Source organism: Neolamprologus multifasciatus, chromosome 14 (genome assembly GCF_963576455.1).
Source record: "Neolamprologus multifasciatus chromosome 14, fNeoMul1.2, whole genome shotgun sequence".
Taxonomy (NCBI): Eukaryota; Metazoa; Chordata; class Actinopteri; order Cichliformes; family Cichlidae; genus Neolamprologus; species Neolamprologus multifasciatus.
In genome coordinates, this window is record NC_140452.1 from 30,130,067 (window position 1) to 30,147,541 (window position 17,475).

General features: G+C 40.1%; 2 protein-coding genes and 1 long non-coding RNA gene across 4 annotated transcripts; all 3 read left to right on the forward strand.

Moving 5' to 3' along the window:
* The first annotated feature begins 4,441 nt into the window (after nt 1-4,441).
* On the forward strand, nt 4,442-8,003 carry LOC146504348 (uncharacterized). Of its 2 annotated transcripts, XR_014868626.1 has the most exons (4): nt 4,442-4,735; nt 6,458-6,601; nt 6,772-6,895; nt 7,013-7,993. It is a non-coding gene; the product is annotated as an uncharacterized LOC146504348 (long non-coding RNA). The 2 variants fall into 2 exon arrangements; XR_014868625.1 differs by lacking the exon at nt 4,442-4,735 and having other exon boundaries at nt 6,220-6,601; nt 7,013-8,003.
* A 3,677-nt stretch (nt 8,004-11,680) lies between these two features.
* Nucleotides 11,681-13,373, forward strand: LOC146504349 (uncharacterized). The gene is made up of 2 exons (XM_085130328.1): nt 11,681-11,966; nt 12,714-13,373. The coding sequence occupies exons 1-2, from the start codon at nt 11,894-11,896 to the stop codon at nt 13,322-13,324; spliced, it is 684 nt and encodes a 227-aa protein (XP_084986454.1). The 5' UTR covers nt 11,681-11,893; the 3' UTR covers nt 13,325-13,373.
* On the forward strand, nt 13,322-17,081 carry LOC146504350 (uncharacterized). Its single transcript, XM_085130336.1, has 7 exons — nt 13,322-13,368; nt 13,480-13,540; nt 15,150-15,279; nt 15,363-16,428; nt 16,540-16,596; nt 16,707-16,836; nt 16,920-17,081. The coding sequence occupies exons 1-4, from the start codon at nt 13,338-13,340 to the stop codon at nt 15,477-15,479; spliced, it is 339 nt and encodes a 112-aa protein (XP_084986462.1). The 5' UTR covers nt 13,322-13,337; the 3' UTR covers nt 15,480-16,428; nt 16,540-16,596; nt 16,707-16,836; nt 16,920-17,081.
* The last annotated feature ends 394 nt before the right edge of the window (nt 17,082-17,475 follow it).

The window sequence follows — 17,475 nt, forward strand, 5'->3', positions numbered from 1 at the left end:
GAGACACCTGACCATGGCAGGCACAATGTACAGGAGCCAGAGGTTATCAGGTAAATGGCACTCTGTTTGTTTATGAGTCGGAATTTTAATCTTAAACTATTGCAAAAAAAATTTAATTTTTTTGGTAAAACAACTGTTGTACAAACTAATTCTATCATTATTATAACTTGGATCATTTCGTGTAGTCTAGATCAATAAATATCTGCATTGGGGTCCTCTTCCTGCTATGAAATATTTCTGCTATTCCTTTGCAGTGGTCTGCATGAAAACCATACTCTCCAGGAACCAGAGGTTAACAGGCAAGTGGTAGTTGTTGAATAACATGCCAAAACTTAAGTGTAAACTGGAACTTATAAAGCACACACCATAGGTAAATAGACACTCAATAAGTACAATATACGGGGTGAGACCAGCGAATATTAAAATTTTAAAGGTTGCATGTATTGAACTGATAACATTTTACACACACACACATACGTGTGTGTGTGTAAAATTCCCCTCTCGCCCCTGGGGGTGGTCTATCCTTCACGTTCGGGTGCCAACAATCAGAGATGCAGAAAGGTGCAATGAAAAAGGTGGCTAAGAAGTATAGCAAGCTGTCCATGCCTGAGGCCTTGGAAACTACCAAGCAACAACTCACAGCCTTGGTCAGCCGTTTGAAGTGGTATACCAAAGAGATAGAAGGCAGAGATTAAACCAGCTGTTGTCCACTGAACCATCTCAGTGACAGGGAACCAATATGAGAAAAGCACCACCAAGGCTTGAGACTGAGCAATACTGAAAGAGCATATGGGAGAAGCATGCAACACATAACAGGAATGCTCGGTGGCTCAGAAATTAGGTAGAAAGCCCCAAGTATGACAGAAGGAGAGAGGAGCTGAAAGATAAGCTGAGAAACGTGACCTCAGTGACAAGATTACATGAAGTACACTCTGAGGGTCTATTAGAAGATATGAATGCAGCAGTGCAGACAATGCCTATTGTGACCATCACTGAAATCAACTAAATGATCTACACCACGGCAGCAGTTATCGGTGAGATGGTTGTCTACAAGATGAATAGCCACCAGGAGCAGTACATGTACCAGAAGTCTAGAGGCCAAGATCAAGGCATTATGGAGGGAACTAATCCAACTATCAGAGCTGCAGAAAGATGTGATGAAGACAGGGATGCCTGAGTAGTACAGCAAGCTGTCCATACCTGATGCCTTGGAAATTGCTGACCAAAGACAGAGCTATTATATTATTATGTTAGATTTATAGGACTTAGTATAATAACCGTGGTAATCGGAGCACTCAGTGCAGTGACCCCCAAGATAGGTGAGTGGCTCCAGCAGATCCCAGGAACATTATTTGAGCTCTCTGTCCAGAAGAGCGCAGTCCTGGGAATAGCAAAGATACTATGTAAAGCACCTGAGCTTGAAGGCTAGACTGCCCTCAAATCTAGTGGGGAATTTATATGTATATTACATAAAAAAGAGAAGCTCTATATTTGGAGACTTCAAATGGCATTTTCAATTGACCCTATTTGGTGCTTAAATCTTTGTTTTAAATCTTATCTTATCTTATTAGTGGCTGCACACTAGGGCTGCCACAAACGATTATTTTGATAGTCGACTAGTCACCGATTATTTTTGCGATTAGTCGACTAGTCACCGATTATTTTTGCGATTAGTCGACTAATCAGATCATGCATCCATTGGATGTAAAACGTACAGCTTATTGCACCAGCAGCATCTGCTCTTATATAACTATCATTAGCTTACAGCTTTAAGTGTTTAAGGTATGTGCTAACTAAAAATAAAGACAAGATAATAGTTTATTACATTTTAATGAAATTTGCAGATTGTTTCGGTGACGTTTAATAAACTCCTTGCTATCTAAAATATAACGGACACCGGAGTATATTCTCAAGCATCTCACACTTCTGATAATCAGTTGTCTGCTTGACGTTTATTCAGCTGTGTAAAAACTATAACTTTAATCTCAGCCAAACCGATTTACTCAGGAACAAATAAAATACTGAAATAAGCCAAACAATAACATTTTTAAGTTATCTAAGTTAACCTGAGTAGCGAAAGACAGCGGTGGGTTTGAAAACGATTTGCCAGGGAGTCCGGTGTTCTCACGGGCTCTAGTGAGCCTTGCCCCCGGCTAGCTATCGAGCTAGTGGGTAACAGACGTCTCCGAAAACGTCGGAGCGCTTTTGAAAATATGTGGTGTCTTGATAAACTGAGCAGATATTTGAGGTTTACACAGTTACAGTCTCGCCTGAAAATATGTTAAACGTTTATTTTGTGACCCTGTGTTGGAAACTGAGCTGGGCCGCGCTATGAATTCTGGGACAGAGCTACTTCTTCTTCTTCGGGGTTTAACGGCAGCTGGCATCCTTGTACATGCAGTGCTGCCATCTTCTGTTTCAGTCCGTTATTACACTCTTAAATCCTACTACTTATTTCTGCGTCTTTTGGGATCTTACAAAGCTTCAAACGACACGTCGACTATTAAATCAGTCGTCGACGATTTTGATAGTCGACGTAATCGTGACTAGTCGACTAATCGTGGCAGCCCTACTGCACACTATGGTTCCCCTGTTTCGCTCGGTGAGTACAAGGTTTTTTACAGTTGCAAACACAGTACAAGTACTTCTACACACACACACACACACACGTGTGTGTAAAATTGGCTGGCTGAAGAAGCTGACTGCACTCCATGTGCGTCTGGCTGCACAAATGAACCAGCTGCTAGTCAATGACACCCGGAATGGCTAAACAAAGGCCAGACAGTCCTGATTCCCAAGGACCTCCAGGAGAAACCTGTCCCATCCAACTTCTGGCCAGTAACCTGCCTCAGTACCACATGGAAGCTCCTGTCAGGCATCATAGTGGCAAAGATGAATAGGAACATGGATCAATACATGAGCGGGGCACAAAAAGGAATAGACAGGAATACCAGAGGAGCGAAACACCAGCTACTGGTTGACAGAGCAGTCACCCGAGACTGCAACACTAGGCTTATCAACCTGTGCACTGCCTGGATTGATTATACGAAGGCCTATCACTCGATGCCCCACAGCTGGATCCTGTAATGCCTAGATCTATACAAGCTCAACAGGACCCTAAGAGCCTTCATCAGAAACTCAATAGGGATGTGGTGTACAACAGTAGAGGCCAACTTCAAGCCCAAAGCACAAGTGCGGGATCTACCAAGGAGATGCACTGTTCCCACTGCTGTTCTGCATATGCCTGAACCCCCTCAGTGAGATCATTGACAAGACTGGCTACAGATACCGACTATGGAACAGAGCAATCGTCAGCCACCTCCTGTACATGGATGACATCAAGCTGTATGCCAAGTGTGAACGTGACATTGATTCACCAATCACCAGGATATACAGTAATGACATTGAAATGTCATTTGGATTTGAGAGGTGTAGTCAAATAGTAAAGAAGACTAATTGGATCAAACTATGAGAATGCAACATTGCAAATACCTGGAAATCCCACAGGCAAATGGCAACCATATAGAGGCCGCTAAGAAAGCCTCAACCACCAAGTAACTACAGAGGGTCAGTCAAGTCCTGAAGAGTCAACTAAATGGTAAGAACAAGATCCAGGCTATCAACACCTAGGCCTTGACGGTCATCGGGTACCTTGCTGGGATAATAAGTTGGCCAAAGAAGGATATAGAAGCCACTGACATCAAGACCAGGAAACTCCTGACCCTGCATGAATAATTCCGACCCCAAGTTCAGCACCCTGAGGCTGTATGCTAAGCGGAAGGAAGGAGGCAGGGGACTGGTGAGTGTCAGTACCACAGTCCAGGATGAGACAACGAACATCCACGAGTACACCAAGAAGATGGCCAAAACCAACCATGTGCTCAGTGAATACCTCAGGCAGCAGAAACCAAAGAAAGAGGAGCAAGAGGAGGAACTATCATGGAAGGACAGTCCGCTGCACAGTATGAACAACTAGCAGATAGAGGAAGTGGCTGACATCCAGATCAGCCACTTCTACAAGGGGCTGGACAAAGCTGGACTGAAAGGCAGCTCAGAGGCACTAATCATGGCAGCACAGGAACAAGTTCTGAGCACAAGATCCATAGAGGCTGGGGTCTATCACACCAGGAAAACCCCAGTTACAGGCTGTGTAAAGATGTGTAAAGATTGATTTTCTCTCAAATAGTTTAATTACAGGTTGGAGATCTCCAAAAATAAAGCTTAAATAGCTTCTGTATCTTATATCAATAAAAAAAATATAAGCCAAGCATTAATTTATTACTTTTAAATGGCTATTAGCAGTTTTATCTGCCAATAACTATTTTGTTGTAAAATATATAGGATGATTTCAAACATTTCAGTACTGCCTAGGGTTGGTTTTGTCTTCTAGTAGTTAGTCAGTATTGGGATTACTGCAAGTTAATTGAGTTGCACTTCTGAATGAGGACACAGACAGATTTAGTCTGGCTTTTACAATGTCACATGAGTTGCTCATGCTACACATGAGCAATTAAGATAATTCAATTCCAGTCAGACAAGTGCAATGAGATTGCACATCAGTTAACCTTGCTACTGAATTTAGTGTGCAATGAAAGATACATGTTTTAATTTTGTTTGCATTTGGATTAGAATTATAGAACTAAGAATATCTGGTGTGCTCACTGTTGTGTTTCCTTTGAAAAAACAGAAGACAGATGTCTCATGGATTTTTGCTGTTTCTACAGCATGGATGAAGGTATCTGTTTTGACTTCGTCATCTGCTCCAGCCCAAACTTATGAGCTTTATCATAAAGAAACGTTTTCATTGAAAGTTCTCCTCACTCTTTATGAAGGAAAGGATTTTAAATTAAATTCTGAAGACAATGAATAGAAGCTAATATGAGAGAAATATGCTCTGTCTTTCATAGTTCCTGTTTGTACTCTTACTGCAACGTTCTGGATCAACTGAGGATTTTTCAGACATTTTTAAAAGTGATCTATAATAATGAATTACAATAGTGTAGCCTAGAAGTAATAAATACATGAACTAATTTTTTAGTATCACTCATACACATAATGTTTTTGTTTGTTATACACATTGCAATAAGGCAGTCCTACATATTTGATTAATATGTGCATTGAATGACATATCCTGGTAAAATTTCCCACACTTTACTGGAAGCCAAGTTAATACCATCAAAATAAGTGTCTGGTTAGACACCATGTTTCTAGGTTTTTTAGGACTTATTAAAAGTTACGTAGGCCTTAATATCTGTAAGACATTTCTGTAGTTAAACTAGTTGATTTGTGTCTTCTGATTTCATGGTTAATAAAGCTGAGGGTCATCTGCAAAGTGATAAAAATGTATTAATTGTTTTCTAATAATTCTGCCTAAAGGAAGCAAGTATTACACAAAACGTATTGGACCCAGGACAGAACCTGGTGGAATTCGGTAATTAAGTTGTGCATGTGAAGAAGACTCATCATTTACAATCACAAATTAGAATCTGTTAGATACATGTGGATACATATGATTCAAACTACTGTAGTGCACTTCCTTTAATATGTGTACTGTTATGATCAATAGTATTGAACGCTACACTTAAGTCTAGCAGAACAAAGAGGAGTCCACTGTCAGATGCCATAACTAAATTCAGTTCAATTTGATTTGATTTATATAAGGCCAAATCATAACAACAGTTGCCTCAAGGTGTTTTATAATGTAAGGTACAATAATACAAAAAAATCCCGAGAAAACTCCCAATAATCATATTACCCCATATAAGGAAGCGCTTTGGTGACAGTGGGAAAGAAAAACTCCATATTAACAGGAAGAAACTTCCAGCAGACCCAGGCTCATGAAAGTGTCACCATCTGCTGCGACAGTCTGGAGTGAGGGGAGGAAGACAGGACAAAGACACGCTGTGGAAGAGAGCCAGAGAGGAAGAATAATTCAATGCAGAGAGGTGTATAAACACATAGGGAGTGAAAAGGGTGACTGAAGAAGAAATACTCAATGCATAATGGTAATCTCCCAGCAGCCTAGACATATTGTAGCATAACTAAGGGAGGATTCAGGGTCACCTGATCCAGTGCTAACTATATGCTTTATCAAAAAGGAAAGGTTTAAGCCTAATCCTAAATGTAGGGAGGGTGTGTGTCTCCCAAATCCAAACTGGGAACTGGTTCCACGAGAAAAGAAATCATCAAATATCCAAAAAGTTATGAAATATATCTGGTTGTCAGAGCTGCTGTCTTTTGTTAAATATTGTTGTTTTAATTGCTCAATTAGAAATAATAACAACTCTAAATATGACACATATATTGCAACATGTGGAACCAAATCATTAGAACTATTTTCTTACTTAACTCAGCACATTATTTTAAATATTGCTTTCAATTCCACCCAGGAAGGGCATTTTATTATGTAACTACCTCTTTTCCTCTAAATTTTCCTCTTCACAACTGCCGGATGAAGAATTTCCACCTGCTAAGAAGCGACTCAGAGACCCTTTGCTGCTGTTAGTCTCCCTCCAGAAGGCGTCTGGCTGCTGGCTGCTTGATCCAGCTCTGCTGCTGCACTGAGACCAACGAGGAGGTGGAAAAGTCAAAGCCTGAAAAGGTGGGCTATTAAATAAATAATAACACAGTAATAGTGGGTGTTTGTAACATATTCATTAAAATGGTTTCAAAAGTGAATTTTCAAAATTACACACTCATGTTAACGAACATCTGCATGCTGCCTCACTTAATTTAATATTTAACTACATGACTGCTGATTCTATACACTAGGCCAGCAGTGAAGTGTGGGCCACCATTCTGGCTCTGATCTGGCTTTGTGGTTTCAAGATGGATGCAAAGGACGAGTGGGAGCTTCTGGCTGCAAAGGCTGTATCATGGCTCAGTGCACAAAAAGGTAGTAAACACAAAAATAAGCATTCAGTTTGTGATGGTTATACTGAGTTGCTACAGTCGGTCAGTTATTAAGATGCTAATTGAATATTTTATTTTGTGTTTCCTTTTTTTTTTCCAGCACCGTCTGTGACAGAGTGTCAATTGGTAATGGAGTAATGCTTAGTTAAAAAGCTGAGTTAAATAAATGTGTGGTGAATAATTGTTTAAATTATGTATCTTCAGTTGCTGCAACTCTGTTATTAGTACATTCAAATGATGATGAATTACCATCACCAACTGGTAAAATATGGAGATGAAGCTCATCAGCTATTATTTGAAATAAAAACTCACAAAGTTTTGATTTTAAACAGTAAAAAAGAATCACTGCTTAACCTTCAATGTCTTTAGGTTTTTACTTTCCATCTCTGCTGATATCAGATATCTGATGTCCACAAAATAATAATATAAAACATCTGACATCAAGTCAGTATCTGATTGGTGCTCTTATAAAAACCTTTCCCTAAATATTAAAAAACCAAAAGAAGTCAGTGATTTCAGGCGACAGAGAGGGGCGCTCAGGCCACTGGAATCTGGAGGTGAGGAGGATGAGGGGGTGCTTGCTTTATATTTCTGGGAGTTGCCATCAATGAGGTCGTTAAATGGACAACGAATGGTGCTCCTATTATAAAACAGGCACAACAGGGACTTTATTTCCTCAGAATACTGAAGAAGCCCCACCTGTCTGCAAATCTATTAGAGCATTTCTACTCTCAATATAAAGCATCCTGTTGTACTGTATAACTGTCTGGTTTGGGAACAGCTCAGCAGCAGACAGAGAAACTCTCCAGAGGGTGATAAAAACTGCTCAGGACATCACTGGCCAGCCTCTGCCGCCTCTGGAGGACATCCACTGGTCTCTTCCCTCTGCCCCCCTCTAGGCAAACGGCACAGGTTACTGAATTCACCCACTGCCAGATGAAAGAACAGCTTCTATCCAAGAGCTATCACTCAACTGAACCTTTTATCCCACACAGGATAAACCTTCTGTCATGTCAGGTTCCTTGAAGCACCAGGAGTACAAACTTTTCCCTTGACATATGGTATTTATCATAACCAAGGCTCAAGCTGGACCCAGACAAGCAATAAGAATATTAAAATGTTTATTTTCAACACACAAGAAAAGATTAAACAGGACAGAGGACTAGAAGAGACTGGCTTAAACTGAAAAACATGGAAAGTGGAATGGATCACGGCAGCAGGCAACTTTGACCGAACAGCAACAGGACTGATGATGTTTTCAATCTAAGAAGGACCTGAGAATCAGGGAGCCAGTTTCTTAGACATGCACTTCAAAGCAACGTCCGTTTACCAAGTCAGTCACCTGATCTTAACCTGATTGAGCATGCGTTTCACTTGCTGAAGACTAAACTTTGGACAGAAATGGCCTCAAACAAACAGCAACTGAAAGCCGCTGCATTAAAGGCCTGGCAGAGCATTAAAAAAAGGAGGAAACTCAGCATCTAGTGAAATTTATAAGTTCAAGACTTCAGGCTGTCGTTGCCAGCAATGGTATTTCAACCAAGTATTAGAAAAGAACATTGTTTTATTAATTTTGACCAAATACTTTTGAGCCCTTGAAATGAAGTGTTTGTGTTAAAAAGCCATTGGTTCCTCATATATTTATGCAATCTTTTAGTTCACTAAACTAAAATAAAGCTGAGAGTCTGCACTTCAACTGCATCTGAGATGTTTCATTTAAAATTTATTGTGGTAACGTACAGAACAAAATTAGAAAAAATTTTGTCTCTGTCCAAATATTTATGTACCTAACTTTAACTCTCTCACCTCCTCCACTTCAGGCCTATCTCCCTTTGAAGGATTTCTAGGGTAAAATGGTAAATGGCCTGTACTTGTATAGCGCTTTACTTAGTCCCTAAGGACCCCAAAGCGCTTTACACTACATTCAGTCATTCACACACTGGTGATGGCAAGCTAGATTGTAGCCACAGCTGCCCTGGGACACACTGACAGAGGCGAGGCTGCCGGACACTGTCGCCACCGGGCCCTCTGACCACCACCAGTAGGCAATGGGTGAAGTGTCTTGCTCAAGGACACAATGACCAAGACTATCTGAGCCGGGGCTCAAACCAGCAACCTTCCGATTACAAGACGAACTGCAACTCTTGAGCCACGATCGCACCAGCCACCAACCACCACTCTTCCAGTCCATCTTAGATTCTAAGCCAACCTCACCATGCCATCCATTCAGCATCACGTACAACGGAGCTGGCGGGTTAGGACCTCATAAAATCGACTATACAACATCTGCCCTTCTCTAGTAAAAACTCAAGCTAACTTCATTCCTTCACATCCACCCGATGTTTCATGTTTCCAATACAACAAACCCACTCCTTCCAGCCCATTGCCCTTCCTGCCTCTCTGCTCATCTTAAAAACCTTGCAAAAGGTCACAAACAATCAGCCTCTTGGATCATTCTCAGCACAGTTCTCTCTTTCACCGTCCTGCTAAACAAGTAAGAAAATCAGTTGCTGTGTTTCACCTTTGCTTCACTTACCTCTTACCTTTGAGTCACTTACCTCTGTGTCAGTACTTACCAAAACATTGCCTCTTGCTCCTCTGACAGATGACCTTGCCGGAGAAAACAAAATAAAACAAAAAACCTTCAAATGGCTGCAACTGCTGTGCTCCCTAAACTAGTATTGCTTTTTCACTGATTTGAAACTTTAATGTGTGGTACAACAATTCTTCTAGTTAAATAATTCTACAAGAATTATTTAACAGAGTATTTAACAGAGGATAGAAAAAATATATATCTGTGCCAAGTTCCCTGGTTAAATTGGCTGCCTGTGTAAAAAGCATAAATGGCTGTTTGTCTTGGTGTATTGGTCTTGTAATAGACTTGCAACAGGGTGATTGGGATTTTGAGAGTGGACAATTTTGCCAGCATGCAAACTAGATCAATCTGCTGGGACATCTGATTTTAGGACAATCACTTGTTTTTCCACAGGACACTGACAACCAGACATTAGATGCCACAGCCCTGGCCCACGGTATCCCCCATGCATGCGGTGGGCCTTCTGTAGCCAATCAGCACTAACGATTAATCAGAGGAAAGAGAGCAGCTTAATGAGGGTGACAAGGTGAAAATAGGATGATTGACGTGCCGGTGCTGTGAGGGCATGTATAACACCACCTACCCAAGTGTTGAATATAAGGAGGCTTTGAAGAAGCTACAATAATTGTGTGTTGTTTGTACATGAATCACAATGTGTTACTTCAGAGGTGTGATGTTTTCAGTTTTTTTTTTTTCTGCACTGCAGAAAATTGTAAAACTACTGTGAACTTGGTGGATCTGTCCAGATCTTTGACTGGAAACTATTTCTATGAATGAGTGGTTCAAAAATGTGTAAGTGAAAAGCTGCCATGTTTCAGGTCCCAAAGTCAAACGAACACTGAGGGATCACTGAGAGCTAAAAAGGGTCTAACATCTTTCATCTTTAATAAAATGATCAGCATTGCTGCTTTACCAGGTTTAACAATTAAGTTTAACATCCAGGCATCCATGAAAACAGAGTTTATTCAAATTAACTGAGTTAGAGGTTAGCAGGAAGTTAGCTCGCTAGTTTCCACCTAAACATGATCATCATAATCAGTGTTACTAATTCATACACTGGTTTATCATCTTGCCTTTCTGTCTCATCCAGCACCATGATCAGGTCCAGTTTTTATTTCATCTTTGATTTTTCAGCTGCTGTGCCTGAGCAGCCTCCCAGAGACCCTTTGTTGCAGTTAGTCTTCCTCCAGAAGCCATCTGGCTGCTTGATCCAGCTCTGGCTGCTGCACCGGGAAAGAGCAGTGAGGAGGTGGATTGATAAATAAAATTCATAACAAAAATTCATAATGGACTTTTTCCATTTAGGAATAATAAAAATCAGCTTTCTTTTTAATTGCTATTAACTGACAGTCAGATAACCAGCTTTTAAAAACATATTCATAAACACTTTGCAGTCAACAAAATTTGCACAGAGGTTATAGATGAAATAAAAGTATCACGTGTTTTCTAGATGTGTTTATAACTCTGTTATTGTACATATTCTGTGTTATACATCATAATCAATCCAGTCTTTTTTCTTTTTTTTTTTTACTATTTTAATCTTTATAAAACTGTTATTTATTTATTTATTTTTGTGATTTCTGCTGCCCTATTGGTCTGGTCTCTCTTGAAAATCTGAGAATGTGATATTCATAATAAAAGGATTTAAAAGTTTACTGCCAAAAAATTATTGCACTTCATAACAGAAATGTGCTAACTGGCTTGAAATAGATTGAAACTGTTATGAGATTGCTTCAGGGAGCAGAAATGACACCGTCTTTTAGGTTTCGCCATCACTTTGTATTATGCGCACAACACCACCCTTCTCTGGCTTCCACATGAACTGCACCTTAAACATCAACCGTTCACACATGTCATGACACAAACAAACGTTTAAATACCGTAAATCACTTTTTGGACTGCGATCACTTTTTGGCACAACATCGGCTCTGATAACATTTAAAGCGCATTGAAAAACTATTCTTTAATGCTAAAAGTCCATTATCAATTGTAATTATTTATTTATTAATTTAAATTTCAGATATCGATCTTCATTTTTGTAAACTGGTGAATTAATGATTTTTTAAAGAATTAAAACGACAAAGTTTGGCAATATATTTTTTAAAAAGGATGAATAAAACAGTAAAATAAAAAGAAATATATATATATATTTAAAAACTATGATAATTAGACGAACTTTATTTTAAATAAATAAAATTGATTTTCGGTGACACTGGGAGTCATGGTGATGATGACGTGTTTGAGTGCAGTTATAAAAGCAGGAGGCAAAATTGGAATTCGGGTTTCACGTTTAAGCGCAAACAGGAGCTTTTTCCCACTAGTGCTGTGAAAACTCGGATTTTTCAAACTACAGCTGTTTGAAAATCTTCAAGAAGGATTTGCAAAATGACTTCTACAAACTTCAGTCGCGAGATGCACCTGCTCTCCCTTTTCATTGAGGTGATAGATCAACGCTATGGTGAGTACAGCAGGCTAATATGTCAGAGTGCTAGCAAACAAATACAACTTAAATTTTTGTCTTTTATTGTTTGGAAGTAGGACTTCATGAGTGTTAACATTTAGGATGAGATGTTTCATACTTGACTAACATCAATTTTAACATGTGCCAGTACACTATAAAGATGGCGCCATGTTTTTTTTTAATTGCTGAAAAAAAAACAATTGAATGCACGCGCCCTGGAAACGCCATTGGAGGACGCTGACGTCAGCGCGCGGGCCCGTTTTTGCATGTAGAGGGTTTGAGTTAACATGTTTGGGCTGCTGGCGCTGAGTTATACGTGAAAGTTTCATAGATTGTGAATGTGTAAAGCTGGAGAATGGAGTTTTAAAAGTTCACAGAGTCGCTAGCTGAGTTTGGGATTGAAACAGTGTGTGCCTGCAATAAGGAGGTGTGAGGTTTCTCACCTAAATGTAGCTGCTTTATTCTCAAAATATCGATGTTCAACTAATATGACGATATTACTCCTTAATGTGAATGCGTATTAAAACCTCAGTGAAAGTCCATGCAGCCTTACACCACATGAAAACTTTTACCACGTGAAAAATGTGAAGGCTTTCATAAACAATGAGTTCTGCTGGGAGCTTCTTACTGTTTGTGTGTGGAATAGCTTATGATGATGTAAAGCCATGTCTGGACAATTTAAATTCAGGCTTTAATTTGTGTGATCACATAATTAACGTAGACGCACGCTTTGCTTTCTCGTAGCTGAGCTGGTGAGTCCAATCACTGCACCTCAGATGGTCGTCCTTAACTTGAGGAACCGTGAACTGAGCAGCAGCCAACTGGACTCCATGTCCCACATGGTCCTCACTCTTTACCATAACCTGGTGACTGGGTCCAAGGACTTTCCTTACATACCTTTTAAAGGATTGTTCCACCGGGACCAGGTGACGACACCATTTGTCCATGTGAGGCAGAGCCAAAGAGAGAACACCACTCCTTCTCCTCCTACCGACTCACCAGCTGGCATGATGCTGCCGCCTGCGGGCTCCAGCTCTCATCCACGCTTCCTGACTCCAGTTCTTCCAGAGAAAGCGGATCTTGCTGTACTGAAGGCAGATCGGAGGAACTGTGTCCGCACCCTGACTGTCGACGGCCTCCCCATCACCAGAGTCATCTCCACTGTTTACCGAACAGAGGACACTGAGATGACGAACCGCTGGAGAATAACAGACTACAGCGCGGACGGCACAGTTCTCACTTCGGTGCTCTGCCGTTTTCTAAATATGTCGGCAAAGCGTGCTAAGAGGAAGGCTCCGGAGGAAGAGAGCAGCATCCGGAGCCCGACTCCAGCAAGGAAGCGCTTGAGATTATAATATACAGTGAAGCATGTCGAACGTCAGCAAGCCTGAACAAAGTGGTAAGTAGTAAATAGTGCTTAAGGTTGTTTCTAAAATAATGTCCTAAAATATTTGAAAATCGTAGAGGTTTTAACTTTTATTCTTTCTTTTCTGCCTCTTGTTTCTAAAAGTCAGGAAAAAGAGTCACGCTGCGAAGAAACACCACACAGAAGATTTTCCCTCAGTAAAATGGTAAATATATTCATCTTGTTATGACGTTTGCTCACAATAACCATGAGTGTTCCTGTGTTTCTGAAGTGATTCACTCTCATTTGGTGTTATTTGATCCAAAGACAACTGAGAGTGTTCAGAGCAGCGTGAACGGCCGTCACCTGAGAGCAAGACAGTCCTCGCGCCTTTGTGGTTCCCTCCAGGTACTCCAGCTTCATCCCACAGTCCAGAGAGATGCAGTTAGGTTGAATGTGAGTGTGAGTGGTTGTCTGTTTCTCTGTGTTAGACTGACCTGTCCAGGTTGTACCCCCGCCTCTGGCCCCATAACAGCTGGGATAGCTCCAATCTTGAATTGGTTAAGCAGAAGAAATGGATGGAAGGAGGATCCAAAGAGAAACATTGAAGGCCCTCTCACAAAAAAAGATAAGAACTCATTTTACACATTGTTGAAACATCCTGAAAGTTATTTGTTGTGTTTAGAAACTTGTTGAACTGTCATTAGAGTTTGTTTCGACTTGTTGTTCATTTGTTATTCGGTTCAGCTGTGTTTCTATGTGTCCTTAGTTCCCATAATCAGCCTCCTGTGTGTAAATATTGTGTCAGTCTCCCTTTGTCCCTCCCTAGTGTTAGTCGCGGTCCCCTCGTGTTTCATTGCCTCAGTAGTTCTGTTTCCTATAGTTTTTCCCCAGTATAGGTTTTGGTTTGACTTTTTCAGTTCCCTTTGTCAGTCTTTGTATTTGGTATTTCCTCATCAGTCTCATCACTTTCCTCTGCAGAGAGAAAACAATAAAAAGACCTGAAGAGACGTCTATGCAAACGCTCTCATTGTGAAAGATAAGTATACATCCATCTAACCTGCGACTCTGTCACAACTCTGATCAGCAATTCTTTCAGCTTTGTCTGTTTTGATGATGTTATTAATTGTTATTATCCTTTATCCAGTTAACTTTCAGAGAGGAGCGGAGGGAGGAGCGAAGCCAGCGTGCTCTGTAAACTCTCATTTAAAAAAAGATAAGTATATATTGATTTTATATTATTATGACAGCTCCTCCTCAGTGAACACTTCCTCTAGTTGCTGAAATCATTTACTAATTTTATTCTTCCCATTTGTCTTTTGTTTTTCAGAGAAAACAGAGAGGAGACAAGGTGACATTAAGACCTAAGACAGGACGGATTGAACCCTTTCTCGTAAAAAGATAAGTATTCACTCTGCTTTTAATCATAATATTGATAAAGATCTAAAATTCTGCTTACCTGGTTGATAAAGTTACTAAAATGATTCCCTCTTTACTGTCATTTGTCCTTTAGAGAGAAGATGAGGAGAGTGAACGTCAGCAAGAATGAACAAAGTGGTAAGTAGTAAATAGTGTTTAAGGTTGTTTCTAAAATATCCCAAATATTAAAAAATCTTTGAGGTTTTAACTTTTATTCTTTCTTTTCTGCCTCTTGTTTCTAAATGTCAGGAAAAAGAGCGAAGATGAGAAGAAACTCCACACAGAAGATTTTCCCCCAGTAAAATGGTAAATATATTCATCTTGTTATGATGTTTGCTCACAATAACCAGGAGTGTTCCCGTTGTTCTGAAGTGATTCACTCTCATTTGGTGTTATTTGGTGTTTGTCTTTGAAAGGAGAGGAGCAGTAACGACACTGGGAGACAAACAACAGGATGATCCAAAGACAACTGAGAGTGTTCTGAGCAGCGTGAACGGCCGTCACCTGAGAGCAAGACAGTCCTCTGGCCTTTGTGGTTCCCTCCAGGTACTCCAGCTTCATCCCACAGTCCACAGAGATGCAGTTAGGTTGAATGTGAGTGTGAGTGGTTGTCTGTTTCTCTGTGTTAGACTGACCTGTCCAGGTTGTACCCCCGCCTCTGGCCCCATAACAGCTGGGATGGCTCCAATCTTGAATTGGTTAAGCAGAAGAAATGGATGGAAGGAGGATCCAAAGAGAAACATTGAAGGCCCTCTCACAAAAAAAGATAAGAACTCATTTTACACATTGTTGAAACATCCTGAAAGTTATTTGTTGTGTTTAGAAACTTGTTGAACTGTCATTAGAGTTTGTTTCGACTTGTTGTTCATTTGTTATTCGGTTCAGCTGTGTTTCTATGTGTCCTTAGTTCCCATAATCAGCCTCCTGTGTGTAAATATTGTGTCAGTCTCCCTTTGTCCCTCCCTAGTGTTAGTCGCGGTCCCCTCGTGTTTCATTGCCTCAGTAGTTCTGTTTCCTATAGTTTTTCACCAGTATAGGTTTTGGTTTGACTTTTTCAGTTCCCTTTGTCAGTCTTTGTATTTGGTATTTCCTCATCAGTCTCATCACTTTCCTCTGCAGAGAGAAAACAATAAAAAGACCTGAAGAAACGTCTATGCAAACGCTCTCATTGTGAAAGATAAGTATACATCCATCTAACCTGCGACTCTGTCACAACTCTGATCAGCAATTCTTTCAGCTTTGTCTGTTTTGATGATGTTATTAATTGTTATTATCCTTTATCCAGTTAACTTTCAGAGAGGAGCGGAGGGAGGAGCAAAGCCAGCGTGCTCTGTAAACTCTCATTAAAAAAAAGATAAGTATATATTGATTTTATATTATTATGACAGCTCCTCCTCAGTGAACACTTCCTCTAGTTGCTGAAATCATTTACTAATTTTTTTCTTCCCATTTGTCTTTTGTTTTTCAGAGAAAACAGAGAGGAGACAAGGTGACATTAAGACCTAAGACAGGACGGATTGAACCCTTTCTCGTAAAAAGATAAGTATTCACTCTGCTTTTAATCATAATATTGATAAAGATCTAAAATTCTGCTTACCTGGTTGATAAAGTTACTAAAATGATTCCCTCTTTACTGTCATTTGTCCTTTAGAGAGAAGATGAGGAGAGTGAACATCAGCAAGAATGAACAAAGTGGTAAGTAGTAAATAGTGTTTAAGGTTGTTTCTAAAATATCCCAAATATTAAAAAATCTTTGAGGTTTTAACTTTTATTCTTTCTTTTCTGCCTCTTGTTTCTAAATGTCAGGAAAAAGAGCGAAGATGAGAAGAAACTCCACACAGAAGATTTTCCCCCAGTAAAATGGTAAATATATTCATCTGGTTATGATGTTTGCTCACAATAACCAGGAGTGTTCCCGTTGTTCTGAAGTGATTCACTCTCATTTGGTGTTATTTGGTGTTTGTCTTTGAAAGGAGAGGAGCAGTAACGACACTGGGAGACAAACAACAGGATGATCCAAAGACAACTGAGAGTGTTCAGAGCAGCGTGAACGGCCGTCACCTGAGAGCAAGACAGTACTCGGGCCTTTGTGGTTCCCTCCAGGTACTCCAGCTTCATCCCACAGTCCACAGAGATGCAGTTAGGTTGAATGTGAGTGTGAGTGGTTGTCTGTTTCTCTGTGTTAGACTGACCTGTCCAGGTTGTACCCCCGCCTCTGGCCCCATAACAGCTGGGATGGCTCCAATCTTGAATTGGATAAGCTGAAGAAATGAATGGAAGGAGGATCCAAAGAGAAACATCAAAGGCCCTCTCACCAGCTTTCATTTATTAAATTTGTCTTTACTGAACGATTTCTGGTGTGTATTTGCATTGATACTCAGACAACAGCTCCTCTTTCTGTTTGTGCTGGAAGATTCAGGCAAACACATATTACATATATAGATTGTTATGATATGACTCAGTTTCATATTTAGTGCTATATGATAATGATAAGGTCCAGTTTAATAGCATTGCTAGTGTCTAATGAAATGAACACGTGATTTTCAGATCCAGCAAAGTGAATATTTTTCACTGTGGATAAATTACATGGAAACGTTTAATGAGTCATCAGCTATTTCACTACAAAGATGATGTGATTAAAGGTTCTCATACATGCAGGTCAGAAGTTTTGCTCCATCCTGGATGTTAAATGCTGATCAATGTTTACACATATCTGCACATTTCTAACAGCTCATTTCACAG

Coding starts and splice junctions, on each gene's coding strand:
- LOC146504349 (XM_085130328.1), top strand. CDS start 11,894: ATGACTTCTACAAACTTCAGTCGCGAGATGCACCTGCTCTCCCTTTTC. Junction 11,967..12,713: donor GGTGATAGATCAACGCTATG/GTGAGTACAGCA, acceptor GCTTTCTCGTAG/CTGAGCTGGTGAGTCCAATC.
- LOC146504350 (XM_085130336.1), top strand. CDS start 13,338: ATGTCGAACGTCAGCAAGCCTGAACAAAGTG. Junction 13,369..13,479: donor CAGCAAGCCTGAACAAAGTG/GTAAGTAGTAAA, acceptor TGTTTCTAAAAG/TCAGGAAAAAGAGTCACGCT. Junction 13,541..15,149: donor GATTTTCCCTCAGTAAAATG/GTAAATATATTC, acceptor TGTCTTTGAAAG/GAGAGGAGCAGTAACGACAC.